The sequence below is a fragment of the Lutra lutra genome, chromosome 14 (genome assembly GCF_902655055.1).
Source record: "Lutra lutra chromosome 14, mLutLut1.2, whole genome shotgun sequence".
Taxonomy (NCBI): domain Eukaryota; kingdom Metazoa; phylum Chordata; class Mammalia; order Carnivora; family Mustelidae; genus Lutra; species Lutra lutra.
In genome coordinates, this window is record NC_062291.1 from 28,675,453 (window position 1) to 28,694,580 (window position 19,128).

The following is a 19,128-nucleotide window of genomic DNA, read 5'->3' on the forward strand; positions in this document are numbered from 1 at the left end:
GATGCCTTTGGCAGTGACACCCACAGATTGTGAGAAAGTTGGGCTGTTTAGCTTTTGCAAAACATGAAATGTGTCTATTTCCCAATGAGTTACCACACTGTGGAGTTGTGAATCCTTTTCTAACACCCCAGCTACGGATTACAAAATCCTCAAAGTCACTGAACATCCTTTCTAAAGACGTATTCAGCATTCTTTTCTAAATTGATTCTAAATATGTAGCTTTGGGAGGGTAATAGAGGCAGAGCAGGAGAAACTGCACTGAAATCTGTATTTTCATTACTTGTTGGCAACATGTCCTTACCTTTCCACCTTTTGTTCTATTTTTGACCTCATTCCCCTCTCTTCCCAGTCTGGGCCCAGTCAGTTGTTCCAATATGTCTTTTTTAATAGTTTCAATTCTCTCATTCCCTTGAATCCTGCTGCAAACTCCTTTCCATCCTAGGAATTCAGATTAAATCCAATTTTCTAGTTTTCTCAGAACATGTGAAAGGAGAATCTATTCACTCGTTCCTAATGAATATTTTAGGTTTCAAAACAGGTGATGAACCATAAGTGAGTTAATGAATGATCGTCTTAGTTGACTACATTTTATAATCCAGATCTCTTTCTGTGTCTTTATCCAAGCTCTCATTCGACATTGGCCTTTTTATGCTTTCTCACATCCCACAGTGGACACTGCCCCACAAATAGAAGTCATTAGGCATTTACTTCATCAAATTCCCTCTCTTTATTCATACATTTCCTTTCTCTGTTATTTTTTTTTTAGTTTTATTTTCATTTTTTAAAGTATCAGTTTCACCGCAGTTAACATAAGAATCCCACTCATGGAATCTTCTTGTCCCTCTCTCTCCCTTTCCTCTCCTCTCCCAACTCAAGTGCACCTTCTCTTGGGTGTGTGCCTTCTCTCTCTCTCTCTTTCTCATTAAATTAATATATGTATATGTATATATATACACATATATATATTAAAAAAACATAATGTTATATTAGTTTCAAGAAAACAATACAGTAATTCAACATTTTCATACATTAATTAGGGCTTATCACATTTCCTTCTCTTTTAGAGAGAGTTTTCTTCCTCCTTTCCATGGTTCCTTGAAAAAACATTCCTATAGGCCTCTATGTAAAAATGATAGAGGCACCTGGGTAGCTCAGTCAGTTGAACGTCGGACTCTTGATTTCAGTTCAGGTCATGATCTCAGGATCATGAGATTGAGCAACACTTTGGGCTCCACACTCAGTGCAGAGTCTGCCTGTCCCTCTACCTCTGCTCCTCCCCCCACCCAAATAAATAAATCTTCCAAAATAAATAAATAAATAAATGTGATAGATTTATTCTTACATCTGTACTTATGGTATTGTTGTACTTAACTTTTTTTAACTACTAAGCTTACTACAGTTACATATTACAAATACTGATGTATTTATTATGATTCTAATGTATTTATAGTTTTTATTTGCACTCCCCATTTTCTTTTCTAATTTTATTCTCACTTTCTGATTTCTAACATCGCTACATTACTTGCATCTACTGATATCTGAATTTTGTTTCAGAGCTTCCTCAGAATTAAAAAAGACATTATATGCATTCTTTAGGTAGCAAGTACAAGTTAATTATATTAATGTTAATGTTCTCAGTTCTCTGCATCTAAAAATAGACATTTAACTCTGATCTCCAACAATTACATGGTCCCTGTGCAAGGGGTCACTTCAAATAGTCTTTTCTATTGTCATTGTTGTTTTTCTGCTAAAGTTTATTTGAATAAACCAACAGATTTTCTTATTTCTTTGTTCATAATTGTTTTTTGAATCTTAATTTTTTTACTTTTGAGGTAGCATTTCTGAATATGTAATTTGAAATCCATCAGTTGAATAGGTCATATACTTGGGGTCCCTATTTCTTAAACATGACCTTGATTAACTCAGACTCTTGTTGCTCTTTCAAACTGGTCTGTGGAATCATTTCTAGTTTCCTTTTAGAGGCATAGCTCTTGGCTTTTGCAAGGATCTCACTTCCAGCTCCCCTAACTATATGTTTCCTCTTAATCTCACATGGGTATTAAAAATTTAAATCTTTAGTGTCCAACACTTAAGATCTATGTAAGGGTTAAGGAAAAAATGAAAAATGTGGGTTTCCCTGTCAGAATGACTAAAATGAAAAACACAAGAAATAACAAGTGTTTTAGCAATGTGGTGGAGAAAAAGGAAGCCTCATGCACCACTGCTAGGAATGCAAGCTGGTATACCCACTATGGAAAACAGTATGGAGATTCCTTAAAAAATTAAAAATAGAGAGGCACCTGGGTGGATCAGTCAGTCAAGTCAGTGTCCAACTCTGGGTTTTGCCTCAGGTCATGATGTCATGGGTCCTGGGATTGAGCCAGGCAACAGGCTCTTTACTCAGTGGGGAGTTTGAGGATTCTCTCCCTCTGCCCATCCCCCCCCCCCACTCTCTCTCTCAAATTAATAAATCCTAAAAAAAAATTAAAAATAGGATTGCCATATGATCCAGTAATTTCACTATTGTGTGTTTACCCAGAGAGAACAAAAACATTAATTGGAAAAGATAATATGCACCACTATGTTTACTGTAGCATTACTTACAATAGCTAGATATAGAGACAAGCCACATCTGTCCACAGATGAATGGATAAAGAAGATGTGGTATATATACACATACATACACAATGGAATATTACTCTGCCATAAAAAATAAAATCTGTGCTGCAACAAAATGGATGGATTTAGAGGGTATAATGCTAAGTGAAATAAGTCAGTCAGAGAATGACAAATAGCACATGATTTCATGCAGATGTGGAATTTAGGAGACAAAACAAATGAACTAAGTAAAAAAAGAGGCAAACAAAAACACAGACTCTTAAAGATAGAAAATAAGCTATAGAGAATTCCCAGAGGGGAGATGGGTGGGGGAATGGATAAAATAGGTGAAGAGAATTAAGAATGCACTTATTGCACTGAGTTATGTACAGAATTGCTGAATCATTATATTGTACACCTGAAACCAGTATAGCACTGTATGTTAATTATACTTTAAAAAAATAAATTAAAAATTTGGAAAAGTACATTTCAAGAGCTTAAACTTATATTTACTCCATTGTTGATATTTGGGTTTTTGTTTGTTTATTCTTGGTTTCTGAATTCAAGTGTAATTTCTTTTTTTTCTTTTTATTAATTAATTCAAATTATTTTTTTAATTTCCTAATTCATTCAACCAGTATGTATTATATATTGGTATATATAGTTATATATTATATATTGTCATATATTCATACATGTACACATACTATAGCATATATAACTATATATAACTATTTTGTATATACATGGTTTAGGCTGTTATAAGTTCTGGGTATAAAACAATAAAGTCAAATTTCATACTTTCATACATTTTATAGTCTATTAGGGATATAGAGGAAGGGAATATATAAATAAATGGCCTAGATAATCCAGGATGGGTAACTGCTAAAAAGAAAGCTAATAGGATCTTGTAATATGGAGAGACAGGTTGGGAAGACGGCTACATTGGATGGCCAAGAAGGTGTCTATGATGGAACATTCCAGCTAAGACAAAAAAAAAGAGTCATTTAAAGTCATGAAGCCTTACCCTCATATCTGTTTTTGCTTGTTTGTTTGTTTGTTTCTTTCTTTCTTTCCCTGTTTCTCAGTGTTTATGCTCAACCACTTTATCTCATTTTTTTGGTTATAGCTTTTTATTCCCCTTCTACAATTTCTTTCTATCTCTTCACATTTCCTCTCTCCCTTGAGATATTTTAAAGTCTTGTCTTGATTGTGCTTCCTTTAAGATACTATGTTATTTTTATTTTCTTTTAATTTTTTTTAAGATTTTATTTATTTGATAGAGAGAGAGAGAGAGGGAGGGAACACAAGCAGGGGGAATGGGAGAGGGAGAAGAAAGCTTCCCACTGAGCAGGGAGCCTGATGCAGGACTCGATCCCAGGACCCTGGGATCATGACCTGAGCTGAAGGCAGACACTTAATGACTGAGCCACCCAGGAACCCCTATGTTATTTTTATTTTATCAGCTAGTCTCTCATGACCTCTTTTAACAACTGTTTTTTTTTCTTTCACCATTTAGTGAAGCTACTCAAAGTACCCACAAATGGAGAACTGACAAAATTACACTATCTTTTCAATCTTCATTTTTGTAAAGATTTTATTTTTTGAGAGAGGGAAAGAGAGCACAATGGGAGGGGGCAGAGGGAGGGGCAGAGGGAGAAGACTCCCTCTGAGCAAGGAGCCACACCCTGTGGCAGCTGAACCCAAGATTCTAGGATCATGACCTGAACTGAAAGCAGATACTTAACTGACTGGGCCACTTGGATGCCCCTTCAATCTTCATTTTAACTAAAATTTCTTCAAGTAAGACAACTCATGGATCACTCACTGACACTCCCTGAACTATGGCCCAGAATCCTTCTCATGTTACAAATGTTCTTATAATCACTTGAGTGATCTGTTTTTATGGAATTCTATTTCCTCTGCCCAATTCTTGGAATTTTGCTTCTTGTGACTTTGTCCTTGTTTATCCTTCTACTTCTACATTCTGTCCATAAATATATTTATATACACTCTAAATATTTACACTACAGAATTAAGATTTCTCATTGCCCTACTTATCAACTGATATTAAAACAGCTCTTAGTTTATATTTTTTTTCCATAATGTGTTGTTTTCCATAGAAATCTATGGACACTTTAAACCATTTCTAAACTCTAATTCAACTTTTTACAGGAAATGTTTCTTTCATGAATGTTTCCTATCTAGGTTAGTTGTATCAATGCCATAATAAAATATTATTTATTAATCCTTATTTTCAAAATCAACCTATAACATAAGCATGGGGGATTTAATTACTGAGAAGAATGTAAATATTATCTATCTTAACAATGTGAAAGAAGATGCAGTGGAGAGAAGTTGGGTTATGAATGAGATATAGAACGGGGTAGTAAGACGTGGAAGAGTGAAAGTGGGAATCTCTTCATCACACATAGTTGAAAGTTGAGATATAACTAACGTAATAACAAAAAACCAGTTATGAATAAAGTAATATTATCAAGGACTGTAAATATAAACAATGAAAATATACAAATTTCTCAAACTAAGGAAAGGATGAGGAAAAAGTCAATAAATTATAACTTAGGAAAGAAAGTATGTTGCTTAAAGGTGTGGAGATAATCACAAGAAATGAAATCATACAAGGTTAAAAGTACCTGCCTTTTCTTTGTGGAGGTAAGGATTGTTTTTCATAAATTGTTATAATTTAGTTGGTTTCACTTTGCTCTCTCTTCTCCCTCATACACACACACACACACACACACACACACACACACACACACACAGAGGGGATGTTATTTATAATTTGTATAATATATTTTTTGTATATGAGGAAAATACATGTATGTGTAGTATTGTTTGTGTCAAATTCCTAGGTATATGGTAATACCTTTCAATACATACATTTAGGTTTAGTCTTACCTATGAAAATATTTTCAGGATACCTGGGTGGCTCAGTTGGTTAAGCAACTACCTTTGGGTCAGGTCATGATTCTGGAGTCCCAGGATCGAGTGCTGCATGGGGCTCCCTGCTTAGCAGGGAGTCTGCTTTTCCCTCTGACCCCTCCCCTTTCATGCTCTTTCTCTCTCATCTCTCTCTCACAAATGAATAAATAAAATCTTAAAAAAAGAAAATATTTTTCATTTATACTTTTAAATACTAGTTGTTTTATAATTTATTAAATTATTCTTCAAAGGGTCCAGGGATAAGTATCCTGGAGCTTCTTTGCCTCCTCTTTATTTCAAGGTCATTTTTCCTCTTTTCTTCTTTATTTTTATCTCATAACTGTTTCTTAGTTAATTTCCTGCTTGATTTTAATGACTCTTATGGAATTTTTATTTGAATCTATTTCCCTCTGGATACTTCGTAATTTGTCATTTTTGAATTTTTTTTTTTTAAGATTTTATTTATCTGACAGAGAGAGAGAGATCACAATAGGCAGAGAGGCAGACAGAGAGAGAGAGGGAAGGAAGCTCCCTGCTGAGCAGAGAGCCCGATGTGGGGCTCGATCCCAAGACCCTGAGATCATGACCTGAGCCAAAGGCAGAGGCTTAACCCACTGAGCCACCCAGGCGCCCCGAATTTTTTTACTCTTTAATTTTGATGAACTTGTTACATTCCTCAATCCCTTTTTTTTTGTATTTTTCATTCCTCTTGGTTTTTTATTTTGAATACAGATTTTAAATATACATCTCCAACTTTTAATTATTTGAATATAGTTGACACAAAATTAGCTTTAGGTATATAACATAGTAACTCAACTTCTCTATACATTTCTCTATGCTAACTTAGCTATCATCCATTACCATTCAACACTATTACAATACCATTGACTATATTTCCTATGCTATGCCTTTCATTCCCATGACTTATTCATTCCATAATTGAAGCTTGTATCTCCTACTCCCTTTTACCTATTTTGCCCATCCTCTCTACTCCCTTTCCTCCGGCAATCATCAGTTTGTTTTCTATATTTATAAGTCTGATTTTGCTTTTTATTTATTTATTTTGGTTTTTAGATTCCACATATGAGTAAAATCATATGGTATCTGTCTTTCTCAATCTATTTTACATAATATAAATACCATCTAGGTCCATCCATGTTGTTGAAAATGGCAAGTTCTTTTTTTTTTTTTAACAGTTGTGTAATCATCCATTATGTATATATATGACATCTTATCTATTCATCTATACAGGGACACTTGGGTTGCCTCCTATCTTGGCTATTGTAAACAATTCTGTAGTAAACATTGGGGTCCATATATCTTTTTGAATTAGTGTTTTCATTTTCTTTGGGTAAAACACCAGTAGTGAAATTATCGGATCATATGGTATTTTTTTTTTAAGATTTTATTTATTTGATAGACAGAGATCACAAGTAGGCAGAGAGGCAGGCAGAGACAGAAGGGGGAAGCAGACTCCCTGCTGAGCAGAGAGCCGGATGCGGGGCTCGATCCCAGGATCCTGGCATCATGACCTGAGCCGAAGGCAGAGGCTTTAACTCACTGAGCCACCCAGGTGCTCCGCCTTTCTCAATCTTAATATCAGTAAAAGATTTGGCACATTTTTCCATTTGTTATGATTTTAAACTTACATTTATTACTCAATCTAAAATTTATATTTGTGTATAATATATGGTAATAAAAATGAATGTTTTTCTAAGTCTACCAGGACTGCTTCAGAGTATTCTTCTGCTCTATGGCTTTTAAAATGACACCAACGCTAAATTACCTTAATTATTGTAGTTTTGTATATTTTAGTAACTGGTAGGGCAAGAACCATATTATTTTACTGCTCTTTGGCTAGCTCTATAAAATAATATTTTGAAGCTATAATAAACATTTTATTGCTTTTGGAATTTACACATAATGTATGATTCTTTCATGTATATCATTAAGTCACTGAGATTTAAATATATATTTGGTTGATATTTCAGTAGCAAAAGATATCATGAATCTTGATGACACACAAATCATTACAACTAAAGTTATGTAGTTATGGAAATCAAATACTCAGATAGCTTCACTGAAATCAGTTTGATTTACCAATTTCTTTATAAATAATATGCTAATATGAAGCACAGAAAAGATTCCTAAGGTGACATGGTATAAAGGGGATTTCTAAAATAATTTTTGGCCATTTATGAGAAACTTTCCCATATTTATTTACCAAAACCTCTAGAACTACACACCTACAGTTTTCTAATTCTATATTATTTGTGTTTCTCCCATCATTTAGTTTTTAGCACCTGCCTCTTAGAGAAACTTAGGTTTCACTACTGTGACAAATGTTTCTACCAATTATAAATGTTACGCTTCATTTTCCACATAATTACCTTGTGAAGTCTGTCATCTCCATCATAATCATACACATCTTCTTGGCCAGAACAATGATATCATTGCTGGTATCATCCCAAATCTCAATCTCAGCATCCAGTTTACTCTTTACTTTCTTGAAATCAGCAACTTGCTCAGCAATCTTTTCCTTTTCTGCCTCAGGCAATTGAGTCATCTTAGCCTAAAACATGTGATAAGTAGATTTATAATCATTTCACTATGCCAAAAAGCATTTTAGGAACAAGTGGTCATTATATGATATTCTTAAACTTGTTCATTGAGAAACAGAGACATGTCATAATTTTTTAAAAATCATAGAATCAAACTTTCTAGGCTTAATTTTTCCTATGAAAAAAATCTATTAAACAATAAATGTTTGCTCTAGAACTACAATGTTAAATTTGAGAATAACAATGTATAATTTAGTATCTGACATATTTAATTCTTCTCCTTAATATAAATGTGAGACTTCTTAAATTTCTAATGCAATATAATTTTAAATTAACTCAGGCTTAATACATTAAAAAGCATATACCATATTTAACTGTACCAATAATATTTTTCAAAAGGTAGAAGTATAACAAAACTATCTGGAAATGTCTACTGGCATTATAATGTCTGTTTATACATGTATGTATATACATTCAGACAGACCCTTACACAAACACTGCATATATATTGGGTAAACAATAATAATATACATTTATAAATCATATGTATTAGATAAGCACATGTTTAAAATCATAAGGATGTATATGGGTATTTTGTACATATAAATACATTCAAGTGTGTATGTGTACACAAACTATTTGAGGGAAGAGTAAAAATGTTATGGGCAGGGTTTATTAAGGCAGCCTTCACTAATTAGCATCCTGAGTTTTGAGGTTCTCTTCTCCCATGCCCAGCTAACTTGTTGGGTTGGCTTAGTATTATTCTTTGGATATGTCGAATTTTTAACAGCGTGTAACTTGCATTTGCCACTTGGAATCTGAAATGTGGGAAAGATAGAAAACCATCTAAACCATCATATTCGCAGCATTAGCACCTGGGACCTATAACTTTTTGTCAAATGAAGAATCTTGAAGAAAAAGTGATTTGATAGTATCAAGGCCACAAAATTTAGGCAACAGCCTGTGCAATCATATTCTCAAAAAAAAAAAATCTATATGCATTCTAATAGGATGAGTACATGGGCCTTAGAGGGAGTAGTTAAAATGATAAATCATTTAAGTAAATTTTACTTATTTTTCACACTGAATATGTGATACCTACAATGCCTATATACTTTCAGATGCTAGTTTCTAGGACATCCATATAATAGCAAAGAAGGAAAATCACTTCAAAAAGCTTTGAAATATTCTGGACACTAGGCTCAAAGTAGTTGAAATACACTTTATTTAATCAATAGTGTACAAGAGCAAAAAGCTTAAATATATGAATGAAGGAATTACAAGCATGATCAGTGGAAAATCCAACAAAAAAAATGAAAATTAAAGAACCAATATCAAGTGTCTGTCATTTATTGTCTATTTACTATAAGACAGGGTCTAAAATAACTCAGGGTCTAAAATAACTCGGTATCTGTGAAATCTCAGCATAAATTATCCATGCTTCAGTTTTAACCTAGTAATGAAAATAAACAATGAAGCTTTCCAAATCGAAGCTTCCTTTAAATTTCTTAACATAATGTTTGACACATAGCGAATGTTTAATAAATGAAAACTATTTCCTATTCAGTAAAAAATTTATAAAATATATTCCCATATCAAGTACTTAACATTTTTCATTTTTTGCATTATTTTATTTGAAGAATTAAATTAAGCTATGAGAATGGGCTTTTAACTGATGAGCTATACAGGTGTCTCTTCCTTAGAATCTGAATCATTTGTAGTTTCCTTTCTCAGGCAATGTGGCCTACTAAAAGAAAAACAACTTTTACTACTGCTGGCATATAGCAAGGCACATAAGTGAAGACACAGCTCACCTATGTCTGAAATCAATAGTATGCAAACACATTAAGTAAATTGTAAGCTACTAACCCATTAAAGTAGCTCAAAAATTGACATGAATTTTCTCCATCTTGACTACTGGTCATTACCATTCTCTCCATTTTCATTTAAAAAAAAGTTAAAAAAATAAGTTTAAACTTTTCAATAATAATAGATGTAGGTAGATTCAACTGGGACCCCTTTTTATGGTCTTTGTCTCAGAGGTAACAAATCCATGAATTGGGATCTAATAAATAATTTTGAAGTATATAGTGGAATATCATGGAAAATTATTTACCATCCTCATTTAAAAAAAAAGGTTATTCAAGAGGTGTGGTTAAGTGTATTTTAAGTTCTGTTCCTTAGAATCCTACTGATTTCCAATATGACCTTAAGGAAGTCCCTTAGCCTTCCTGTCTAAGTTTCTCCAGACATGAAATGACAGTAATTGCAGCTGCTACCCACCTGCCATGCAGGGACCAGAGTAGATTATTGGATAGCACTGAGGCTGACCCTGTCACGCACAGGAGTCTCATCGGTTGCACTCAATTTCCTTAATAACATCTCAACTCACATGGTGAATTATAATCACCAGATGTTTACCTCTGACAGGATAAGGACCAAAAGTTGGGTGACAGTTTATAAAATTGAAAGTTCTAGTAAATTCTCACTCTCCCACAGGAGGAACAACATCCAAAAACCATTAAATGACTGACACCTTTCCTGAAGATTTTTAGTGCTTCTGTGAATGATATATTCTATTAATCAATTTAAATCAAAATAAGACTTAGAACATTTCCTCTTCAGAAATTCTGAGCAAAAATTCTTTATTGGTTAATTGCATGCAGGATAAGGAAAGAAACAAAGCTTAACACAAAGTGGGATTTCTGATGTTATTGCTGGCTGGCAATATGTCCCAGCTTCTGCACGAATCTATAGAGTAGAACTGTGATATAAGTAGCTATCAAAGGCTTTTGGAATCACTGCCATCCCAGTGAGATTATATTTTGTGTCAACTGACATTTGGAATTTTCTGCCAAGACAAAAATAGCTAACACTTAGATATGCCAGACACTCTTCCAGGCACCTTACATATATTTAACTTCACTCTTCATCACAGCCCTATGAGGTAACTATACTATTATCCTAATTTTAGTATATTATGAAACTGAGTGTGCCGAAGGTTAAGTTATGAACTCAAGATCATAGTGTTAGTAAATGGTAGAGCTAGTATGGAAGCTTAGAAATTCTGGCTCTAGTGTTGTCCTTTTATGGTGCCAACAAACATGAGCAACATTGCCCACAATATAACAAAATATTCCCATTCAACTCGATGTTATTTCTGTCACCTTCTCCTTTTGAATCCAATTATTCTCCAAAGTCAAGTCACATATATTCTAGAATCTGTTTCCTCATCTGTAAACTAGAGACAATGATATTCACCTCACAGGTTGTCTTAGAGATCAAACGAATGAATGTGTATGAAGCACTTTTTATTCTCCTTAGTTGTCTTTAAATGCCCGCTGTTAACTTACGCTAACAGACTCAGTTCTTCATTCTCTACAGTGATCCTCAGAATTCTATTTCTAATGCTATCTTCCTTTTTTAAAAAAATTGTATTTTTCCATCACCATATTAAGCATTTTCAAGTATCTATATTTCCCCATATCTATAGCTGTATCTGTATCTACACACACACGCTTATATATAACAATATATAACTTATAATTTCAGCTCTAAAGCAGGGGTTAGCAGAATTTTTCTGTAAAAGGCAAGACAGTAAATAATGTATGCATTTTAGGCCATACCATAGCACTCCCTGGCAAGACTCAATTCTGCTGCTGTTGTAATAATGCAAGAGCAGCCCTACATCATGCAAACCAACGAGTGTGGCTATATCCCAAAAAATTTACATGGGCATTGAAACTTCAGTTTCAGATAATGTTCATGTGTCCTAAATATTATTCTGATTACATCTATTCTGATTTTTTTTTCAACCACTTAACAATGTAAAAACCATGCCTAGCTCACGGGTTATACAAAAATAGTTGACGGGTCAGATTTGACTGTAGTTTGCCAACATTTGCCCAGTCCTTTATCCTCTTGATTTCTGTGTTTCTCCGTAGTACTGCCTGCCACCCAGTCTTGCATCCCTTTAAAAAAAATTTTTCCTTTCTTTATGTATCCCATTCTGTCTGGCAGACATAAAGTTGGTCCATTTCATCTCCAGTATTTTTATCACAACCATGTCCTAGTCTGTTTCCCAGGTCAATTTTGTCTTTCATTTTCAATCTTTTTGTCTTGTTATCACTTGATCCAATCTATCTGATTTTCATAGAATTGTGTAAGTCTTCAGCTAAAGACAAGAGCTTCTAAGTCTCCTTACTGAATAAAGAATATTAATTCCTCAAATACCATCTTTCAATTTCTTTAACTAAAGTAGAAAATTTATATAGAAAAATGCCCAAGTCATAAAGGTACACCTGAAACTATTTTCATAAACTGAATGCATCCTTGTACCTAGCACCCATAAAAAACAAAACAAAACAAAACAAAACAAACAAACAAAGGTTTGCCAGCACTCCTGGAAGCCTCCTTGGGACCTATTCTAGTCACTATCTCCCAAGAACCATCACTCTCTTGATTTCAAAAACTATAGATTTTCCTGTTTTTGAATCTTATAAAAATGAAATGATGGTATATGTGATCTTGTACCTGGCTTTTTATGTCCAACATTTATATATTTGAAATACATATACAGTGTTGCATGGTGTTATGTTTATTCTCCTTGCTCTGCACACACAGAATTCCACTGTGCAAATGTACATCATCTACTGATGTGCTTCTATTAATAATCTTTTGGGAAGTATTCCATTTCTGGCTGTTATGAATAGTGAATATTCTCTTATTTTTCTTTTGGTGGACATATTCATGTACTTTTCTTGAGTATATATCAGGTAAAATTACTGGGCCTCAGAGATCAACATAAACTTTGCCCGTAATCACTTTTCAATGCCATTTCATCTTCCTTTCATACACTGCACCCTCAAGCTAAACAATTTGCGGTTGCAGGTGAATATATTGAGATATTACCCATTAATGATTTTGCTGATCTTTCCTCTCCCCATCTTTGTTGGTCCAAACTTAATTCTATTTTCAAACCAAATGTATGTAGTCCATCTTCTTTTTTCCTCCAGCTGTATATAATTATTCTTTTAAAAATTTCAGAACGTGTGTGTTATCAGTTCTCCCTTCAAGATATTCATATTATTCTCTCTTATGGTCTAATTATTTGTAAATATGTATATCTTATCTTACTCACTAGAAGAAAGGTCTTTGAAAGCAAAACCACCTTTCAGAATAATAGTGGTCTCTCTCTCCCTCATATACATACCTACGTATACGTTTATTTGTATTTTATTGGTCTCCTTCCCCTAGAATGTAAGTTTCCTGAAAGTAGGACATGTATATGATAAATGTTTATAGCTGTTAACAGAAATAGGAGATAAAGAATAGGCTTGTGGAATTAAAATTTTATAGCATTGTCTGACATTTACTTTGCCATCTACATCTATATACTTTTCAAGCTTCTATCTCTCCAAGGTAGAAATTAATTTCTCATCTACATTTTTTCTTGTCCACTCTCAAACTTGGGTCCTCATTATTTTTCTATGATTGTATTAACAGCACAATTGATCTTACCTTCTTTCCATCTGCTTATTTCATTATGCTCATTACTACTACTAAAAATATTAATATGCTTATGTTATTTCTTAAACATTTTCCATGACTTTCATTATCTCTTTAAAAAGACAAAAAGAAAGGAAAAAAGGTGTTATGATAAGAAAAATGCACAAAAAGTTGTCACACAAGCCTCTGTCCAAGCTCTTACTCTGCCAAGTACTAGCTTTGTAGCAAGTAACTGAACCATCCTCAACCTCAATTTTATCATATGTTAAAATGATGATAAACTTATTACACGTTTTCTGACAATTAGAAATATGTCTGTAAGCAATGATGCCTGGAATATATTAGGGACTTAGTAAATAGTACTTATGATTGATGTACATAAATGCCTTCACTTTGGCCTTCAAAACTTTCACAATACTGTGGAGGACAGTTGAGCCTCTGCTTTCGGCTCAGGTCGTGATCTCGGGGACCTGGGATCGAGCCCCACATCAGGCGCTCTGCTCGGCAGGGAGCCTGCTTCCCCCCTCTCTCTTCCTGCCTCTCTACCTACTTGTGATCTCTGTCAAATAAATAAATAAAATCTTTTAAAAAAAATTCACCTTGCTATCTCACAGAGTTTAGGCAGGAACCAAGTAAATTATATAGAGTAAATATATGCCATAAGCAACAAACATATAAAAATATAAAGTCATTATTATTCTCTTATTCTCAGAAGCTCCAGAATCCAAATCACTTATTTTGCAGATAAGGAAAGTGAGTCCCGGGAAAGAAAAATGACTTGAAAAATATTATCCAACTGCTTAGTGGCAGATTTGGTCTTATCCTTTTTTTTAAATTAATTAATTTATTTTTTAAATAAACATATAAAGTATTTTTATCCCCAGGGGTACAGGTCTGTGAATCGCCAGGTTTACACACTTCACAGCACTCACCATAGCACATACCCTCCCCAATGTCCATAACCCCACCCCCTCTCCCGACCCCCTTACCACAGCAACCCTGTTTATTTTGTGAGATTAAGAGTCATTTATGGTTTGTCTCCCTCCCAATCCCATCTTGTTTCATTTATTCTTTTCCTACCCCCCAAACTCCCCATGTTGCATCTCCACTTCTTCATATCAGGGAGATCATAGGATAGTTGTCTTTCTCCTTTTGACTTATTTCGCTAAGCATAATACCCTCTAGTTCCACTCACGTCTCTCAAACGGCAAGATTTCATTTCTTTTGATGGCTGCATAGTATTCCATTGCATATATGTACCACATCTTCTTTATCCATTCATCTGTTGATGGACATCTAGGTTCTTTCCATAGTTTGGCTATTGTGGACATTGCTGCTATAAGCATTCGGGTGCACGTGCCCCTTCGGATCACTACGTTTGTATCTTTAGGGTAAATACCCAGTAGTGCAATTGCTGGGTCATAGGGTAGCTCTATTTTCAACATTTTGAGGAACCTCCATGCTGTTTTCCAGAGTGGTTGCCCCAGCTCACATTCTCACCTATAGTGTAGGAGGTTTCCCCTTTCTCCGCATCCTCGCCAGCATCTGTCCTTTCCTGACTTGTTAATTTTAGCAATTCTGACTGGTGTGAGGTGATATCTCATTGTGGCTTTGATTTGTATTTCTCTGATGCCAAGTGATGTGGAGCAATTTTTCATGTGTCTGTTGGCCATCTGGATGTCTTCTTTGCAGAAATGTCTGTTCATGTCCTCTGCCCATTTCTTGATTGGATTATTTGTTCTTTGGGTGTTGAGTTTGCTAAGCTCTTTATAGATTTTGGATACTAACCCTTTATCTGATATATCATTTGCAAATATCTTCTCCATTCTGTCAGTTGTCTTTCGGTTTTGTTAACTGTTTGTTTCCTTTGCTGTGCAAAAGCTTTTGATCTTGATGAAATCCCAATAGTTCATTTTTGCCCTTGCTTCCTCTGCCTTTGGCGATGTTCCCAGGAATAAGTTGCTGCGGCTGAGGTCAAAGAGGTTGCTGCCTGTGCTCTCCTCAAGGATTTTGATAGATTCCTTACTCTCATTGAGGTCCTTCATCCATTTTGAGTCTAATTTATGTGTGGTGTAAGGAAATGGTCCAATTTTCCCAACACCATTTTTTGAAGAGTCTGTCTTTTTCCCATTGGACATTCTTTCCTGCTTTGTCGAAGATTAGTTGACCATAGAGTTGAGGGTCTATTTCTGGGCTCTCTATTCTGTTCCATTGATCTATCTGTCTGTTTTTGTGCCAGTACCATACTGTCTTGATGATGACAGCTTTGTAATAGAGCTTGAAGTCTGGAATTGTGATGCCACCAACTTTGGCTTTCTTTTTCAATATTCCTTTGGCTATTCGAGGTCTTTTCTGGTTCCATATAAATTTTAGGATTATTTGTTCCATTTCTTTGAAAAAAATGGGTGGGATTTTGATAGGGATTGCATTAAATGTGTAGATTGCTTTAGGTAGCATAGACATTTTAACAATATTTATTCTTCCAATCCAGGAGCATGGAACATTTTCCCATTCCTTTGTGTCTTCCTCAATTTCTTTCATGAGTACATTATAGTTTTCTGAGTATAGATTCTTTGCCCCTTTGGTTAGGTTTATTCCTAGATATCTTATGGTTTTTGGGTGCAACTGTAAATGGGATTGACTCCTTAATTTCTCTTTCTTCTGTCTTGTTGTTGGTGTAGAGAAATGCAACTGATTTCTGTGCATTGATTTTATATCCTGACACTTTACTGAATTCCCGTACAAGTTCTAGCAGTTTTGGAGTGGAGTCTTTTGGGTTTTCCACATATAGTATCATATCATCTGCAAAGAGTGATAGTTTGACTTCTTCTTTGCCGATTTGGATGCCTTTAATTTCTTTTTGTTGTCTGATTGCTGAGGCTAGGACTTCTAGTACTATGTTGAGTAGCAGTGGTGATAATGGACATCCCTGCCGTGTTCCTGACCTTAGCGGAAAAGCTTTCAGTTTTTCTCCATTGAGAATGATATTTGCGGTGGGTTTTTCATAGATGGCTTTGATCATTTTGAGGTATGTGCCCTCTATCCCTACACTTTGAAGAGTTCTGATCAGGAAGGGATGCTATACTTTGTCGAATGCTTTTTCAACATCTATGGAGAGTATCATATGGTTCTTGTTCTTTCTTTTATTAATGTATTGTATCACATTGATTGATTTGCAGATGTTGAACTAAACTTGCAGCCCTGGAATAATTCCCATTTGGTCGTGGTGAATCTTTTTAATGTACTGGTGGATCCTATTGGCTAGTAGTTTGGTGAGAATTTTTGCATCTGTGTTCATCAAGGATATTGGTCTGTAATTCTCTTCTTTGATGGGATCCTTGTCTGGTTTTAGAATCAAGGTGATGCTGGCCTCATTAAATGAGTTTGGGAGTTTTCCTTCCATTTCTATTTTTTAGAACAGTTTCAGGAGAATAGGTATTAATTCTTCTTTTAATGTTTGGTAGAATTCCCCCGGGAAGCCGTCTGGCCCTGGGCTTTTGTTTGTTTAGAGTTTTTGATGACTCTTTCAATCCCCTTACTGGTTATAGGTCTGTTCAGGTTTTCTATTTTTTCCTGGTTCAGTTGTGGTAATTTATATGTGTCTAGGAATACATCCATTTCTTCCAGATTGTCAAATTTGTTGGCATAGAGTTGTTCATAATATGTTCTTATAATTGTTTGTATTTCTTTGGTGTTAGTGGTGATCTCTCCTCTTTCATTCGTGATTTTATTTATTTGGGTTCTTTCTCTTTTCTTTTTGATAAGTCTGGCCAGGGGTTTATCAATCTTATTAATTCTTTCAAAGAACCAGCTCCTATTTTCGTTGATTTGTTCTATTGTTTTTTTTGGTTTCTATTTCATTGATTTCTGCTCTGATCTTTATGATTTCTCTTCTCCTGCTGGGTTTAGGCTTTCTTTGTTGTTCTTTCTCTAGCTACTTTACGTGTAGGGTTATGTTGTGTATTTGAGACCTTTCTTGTTTCTTTTTTTTTTTTAAGATTTTATTTATTTGACAGAGAGAGAGATCATAAGCATAGAGAGAGAGAAAGAGAGAGAGAGAGGAGGAAGCAGGCTCCCTGCCTAGCAGAGAGCCTGATGTGGGACTTGATCCCAGAACCCTGAGATCAGGACCTGAGCTGAAGGCAGAGGTTTAACCCACTGAGCCACCCAGGCAGCCCGAGACCTTTCTTGTTTCTTGAGAAAGGCTTGTACAGCTATATATTTTCCTCTCAGGACTGCCTTTGCTGTGTCCCACAGATTTTGAATCGTTGTGTTTTCATTATCATGTTTCCATGAATTTTTTCAATTCTTCTTTAAATTCTTGGTTGACCCATTCATTCTTTAGAAGGATGCTGTTTAGTCTCCATGTATTTGGGTTCTTTCCAAATTTCCTCTTGTGATTGAGTTCTAGCTTCAGAGCATTGTGGTCTGAAAATATGCAGGGAATGATCCCAATCTTTTGATACCAGTTGAGACCTGACTTGTGACCCAGGATGTGATCTATTCTGGAGAATGTTCCATGTACACTAGAGAAGAATATGTATTCTGTTGCTTTGGGATGAAATGTTCTGAATATATCTGTGATATCCATCTGGTCCAGTGTGTCATTTAAGGCCTTTATTTCCTTGTTGATCTTTTGCTTGGATGATCTGTCCATTTCAGTGAGGGGAGTGTTAAAGTTCCCTACTATTATTGTATTATTGTCGATGTGTTTCTTTGATTTTGTTATTAATTAGTTCATATAGTTGGCTGCTCCCATGTTAGGGACATAGATATTTAAAATTGTTAGATCTTCTTGTTGGACAGACCCTTTGCGTATGATGTAGTGTCCTTCCTCATCTCTTGTTATAGTCTTTGGCTTAAAGTCTAACTGATCTGATAAAAGGATTGCACCCAGCCTCTTCTGATGTCCATTAGCATGGTAAATTGTTTTCCACCCCCTCAATTTAAATCTGGAGGTGTCTTCGGGTCTAAAATGAGTTTCTTGTAGGCAGCATATTGATGGGTTTTGTTTTTTTATCCATTCTGATACCCTGTGTCTTTTGATTGGACCATTTAGCCCATTAACATTCAGGGTAACTATTGAGAGATATGAGTTTAGTAACATTGTATTGCCTGTAAGGTGACTGTTACTGTATATTGTCTGTTCCTTTCTGATTTACTACTTTTAGGGTCTGTCTTTGCTTAGAGGACCCCTTTCAATATTTCCTGTAGAGCTGGTTTGGTGTTTGCAAATTCTTTTAGTTTTTGTTTGTCCTGGAAGCTTTTTATCTCTCCTTCTAGTTTCAATGATAGCTTAGTTGGATATAGTATTCTTGGCTGCATGGTTTTCTAGTTTAGTGCTCTGAATATATCATGCCTGTTTTTCCTGGCCTGCCAGGTCTTTGTGAATAAGTCTGCTGCCAATCTAATATTTTTACCACTGTATGTTACAGACTTCTTTTCCCGGGCTGCTTTCAGGATTTTCTCTTTGTCGCTAAGCTTGTAAATTTTACTATTAGGTGATGGGTGGACCTAT

At 34.9% G+C, this 19,128-nt stretch overlaps 1 protein-coding gene across 3 annotated transcripts in view; it reads right to left on the reverse strand.

The window, feature by feature from the left end:
* Positions 1-19,128, reverse strand: part of CTNNA3 (catenin alpha 3) — a 1,776,580-nt gene that overhangs the window by 128,573 nt on the left and 1,628,879 nt on the right. For all 3 annotated transcript variants that reach the window (XM_047701796.1, XM_047701794.1, XM_047701795.1), the window contains exon 15: positions 7,932-8,113. In XM_047701796.1, coding sequence (XP_047557752.1) covers positions 7,932-8,113 — 182 coding nt within the window. The remainder of the gene's footprint in view (positions 1-7,931; positions 8,114-19,128) is intronic.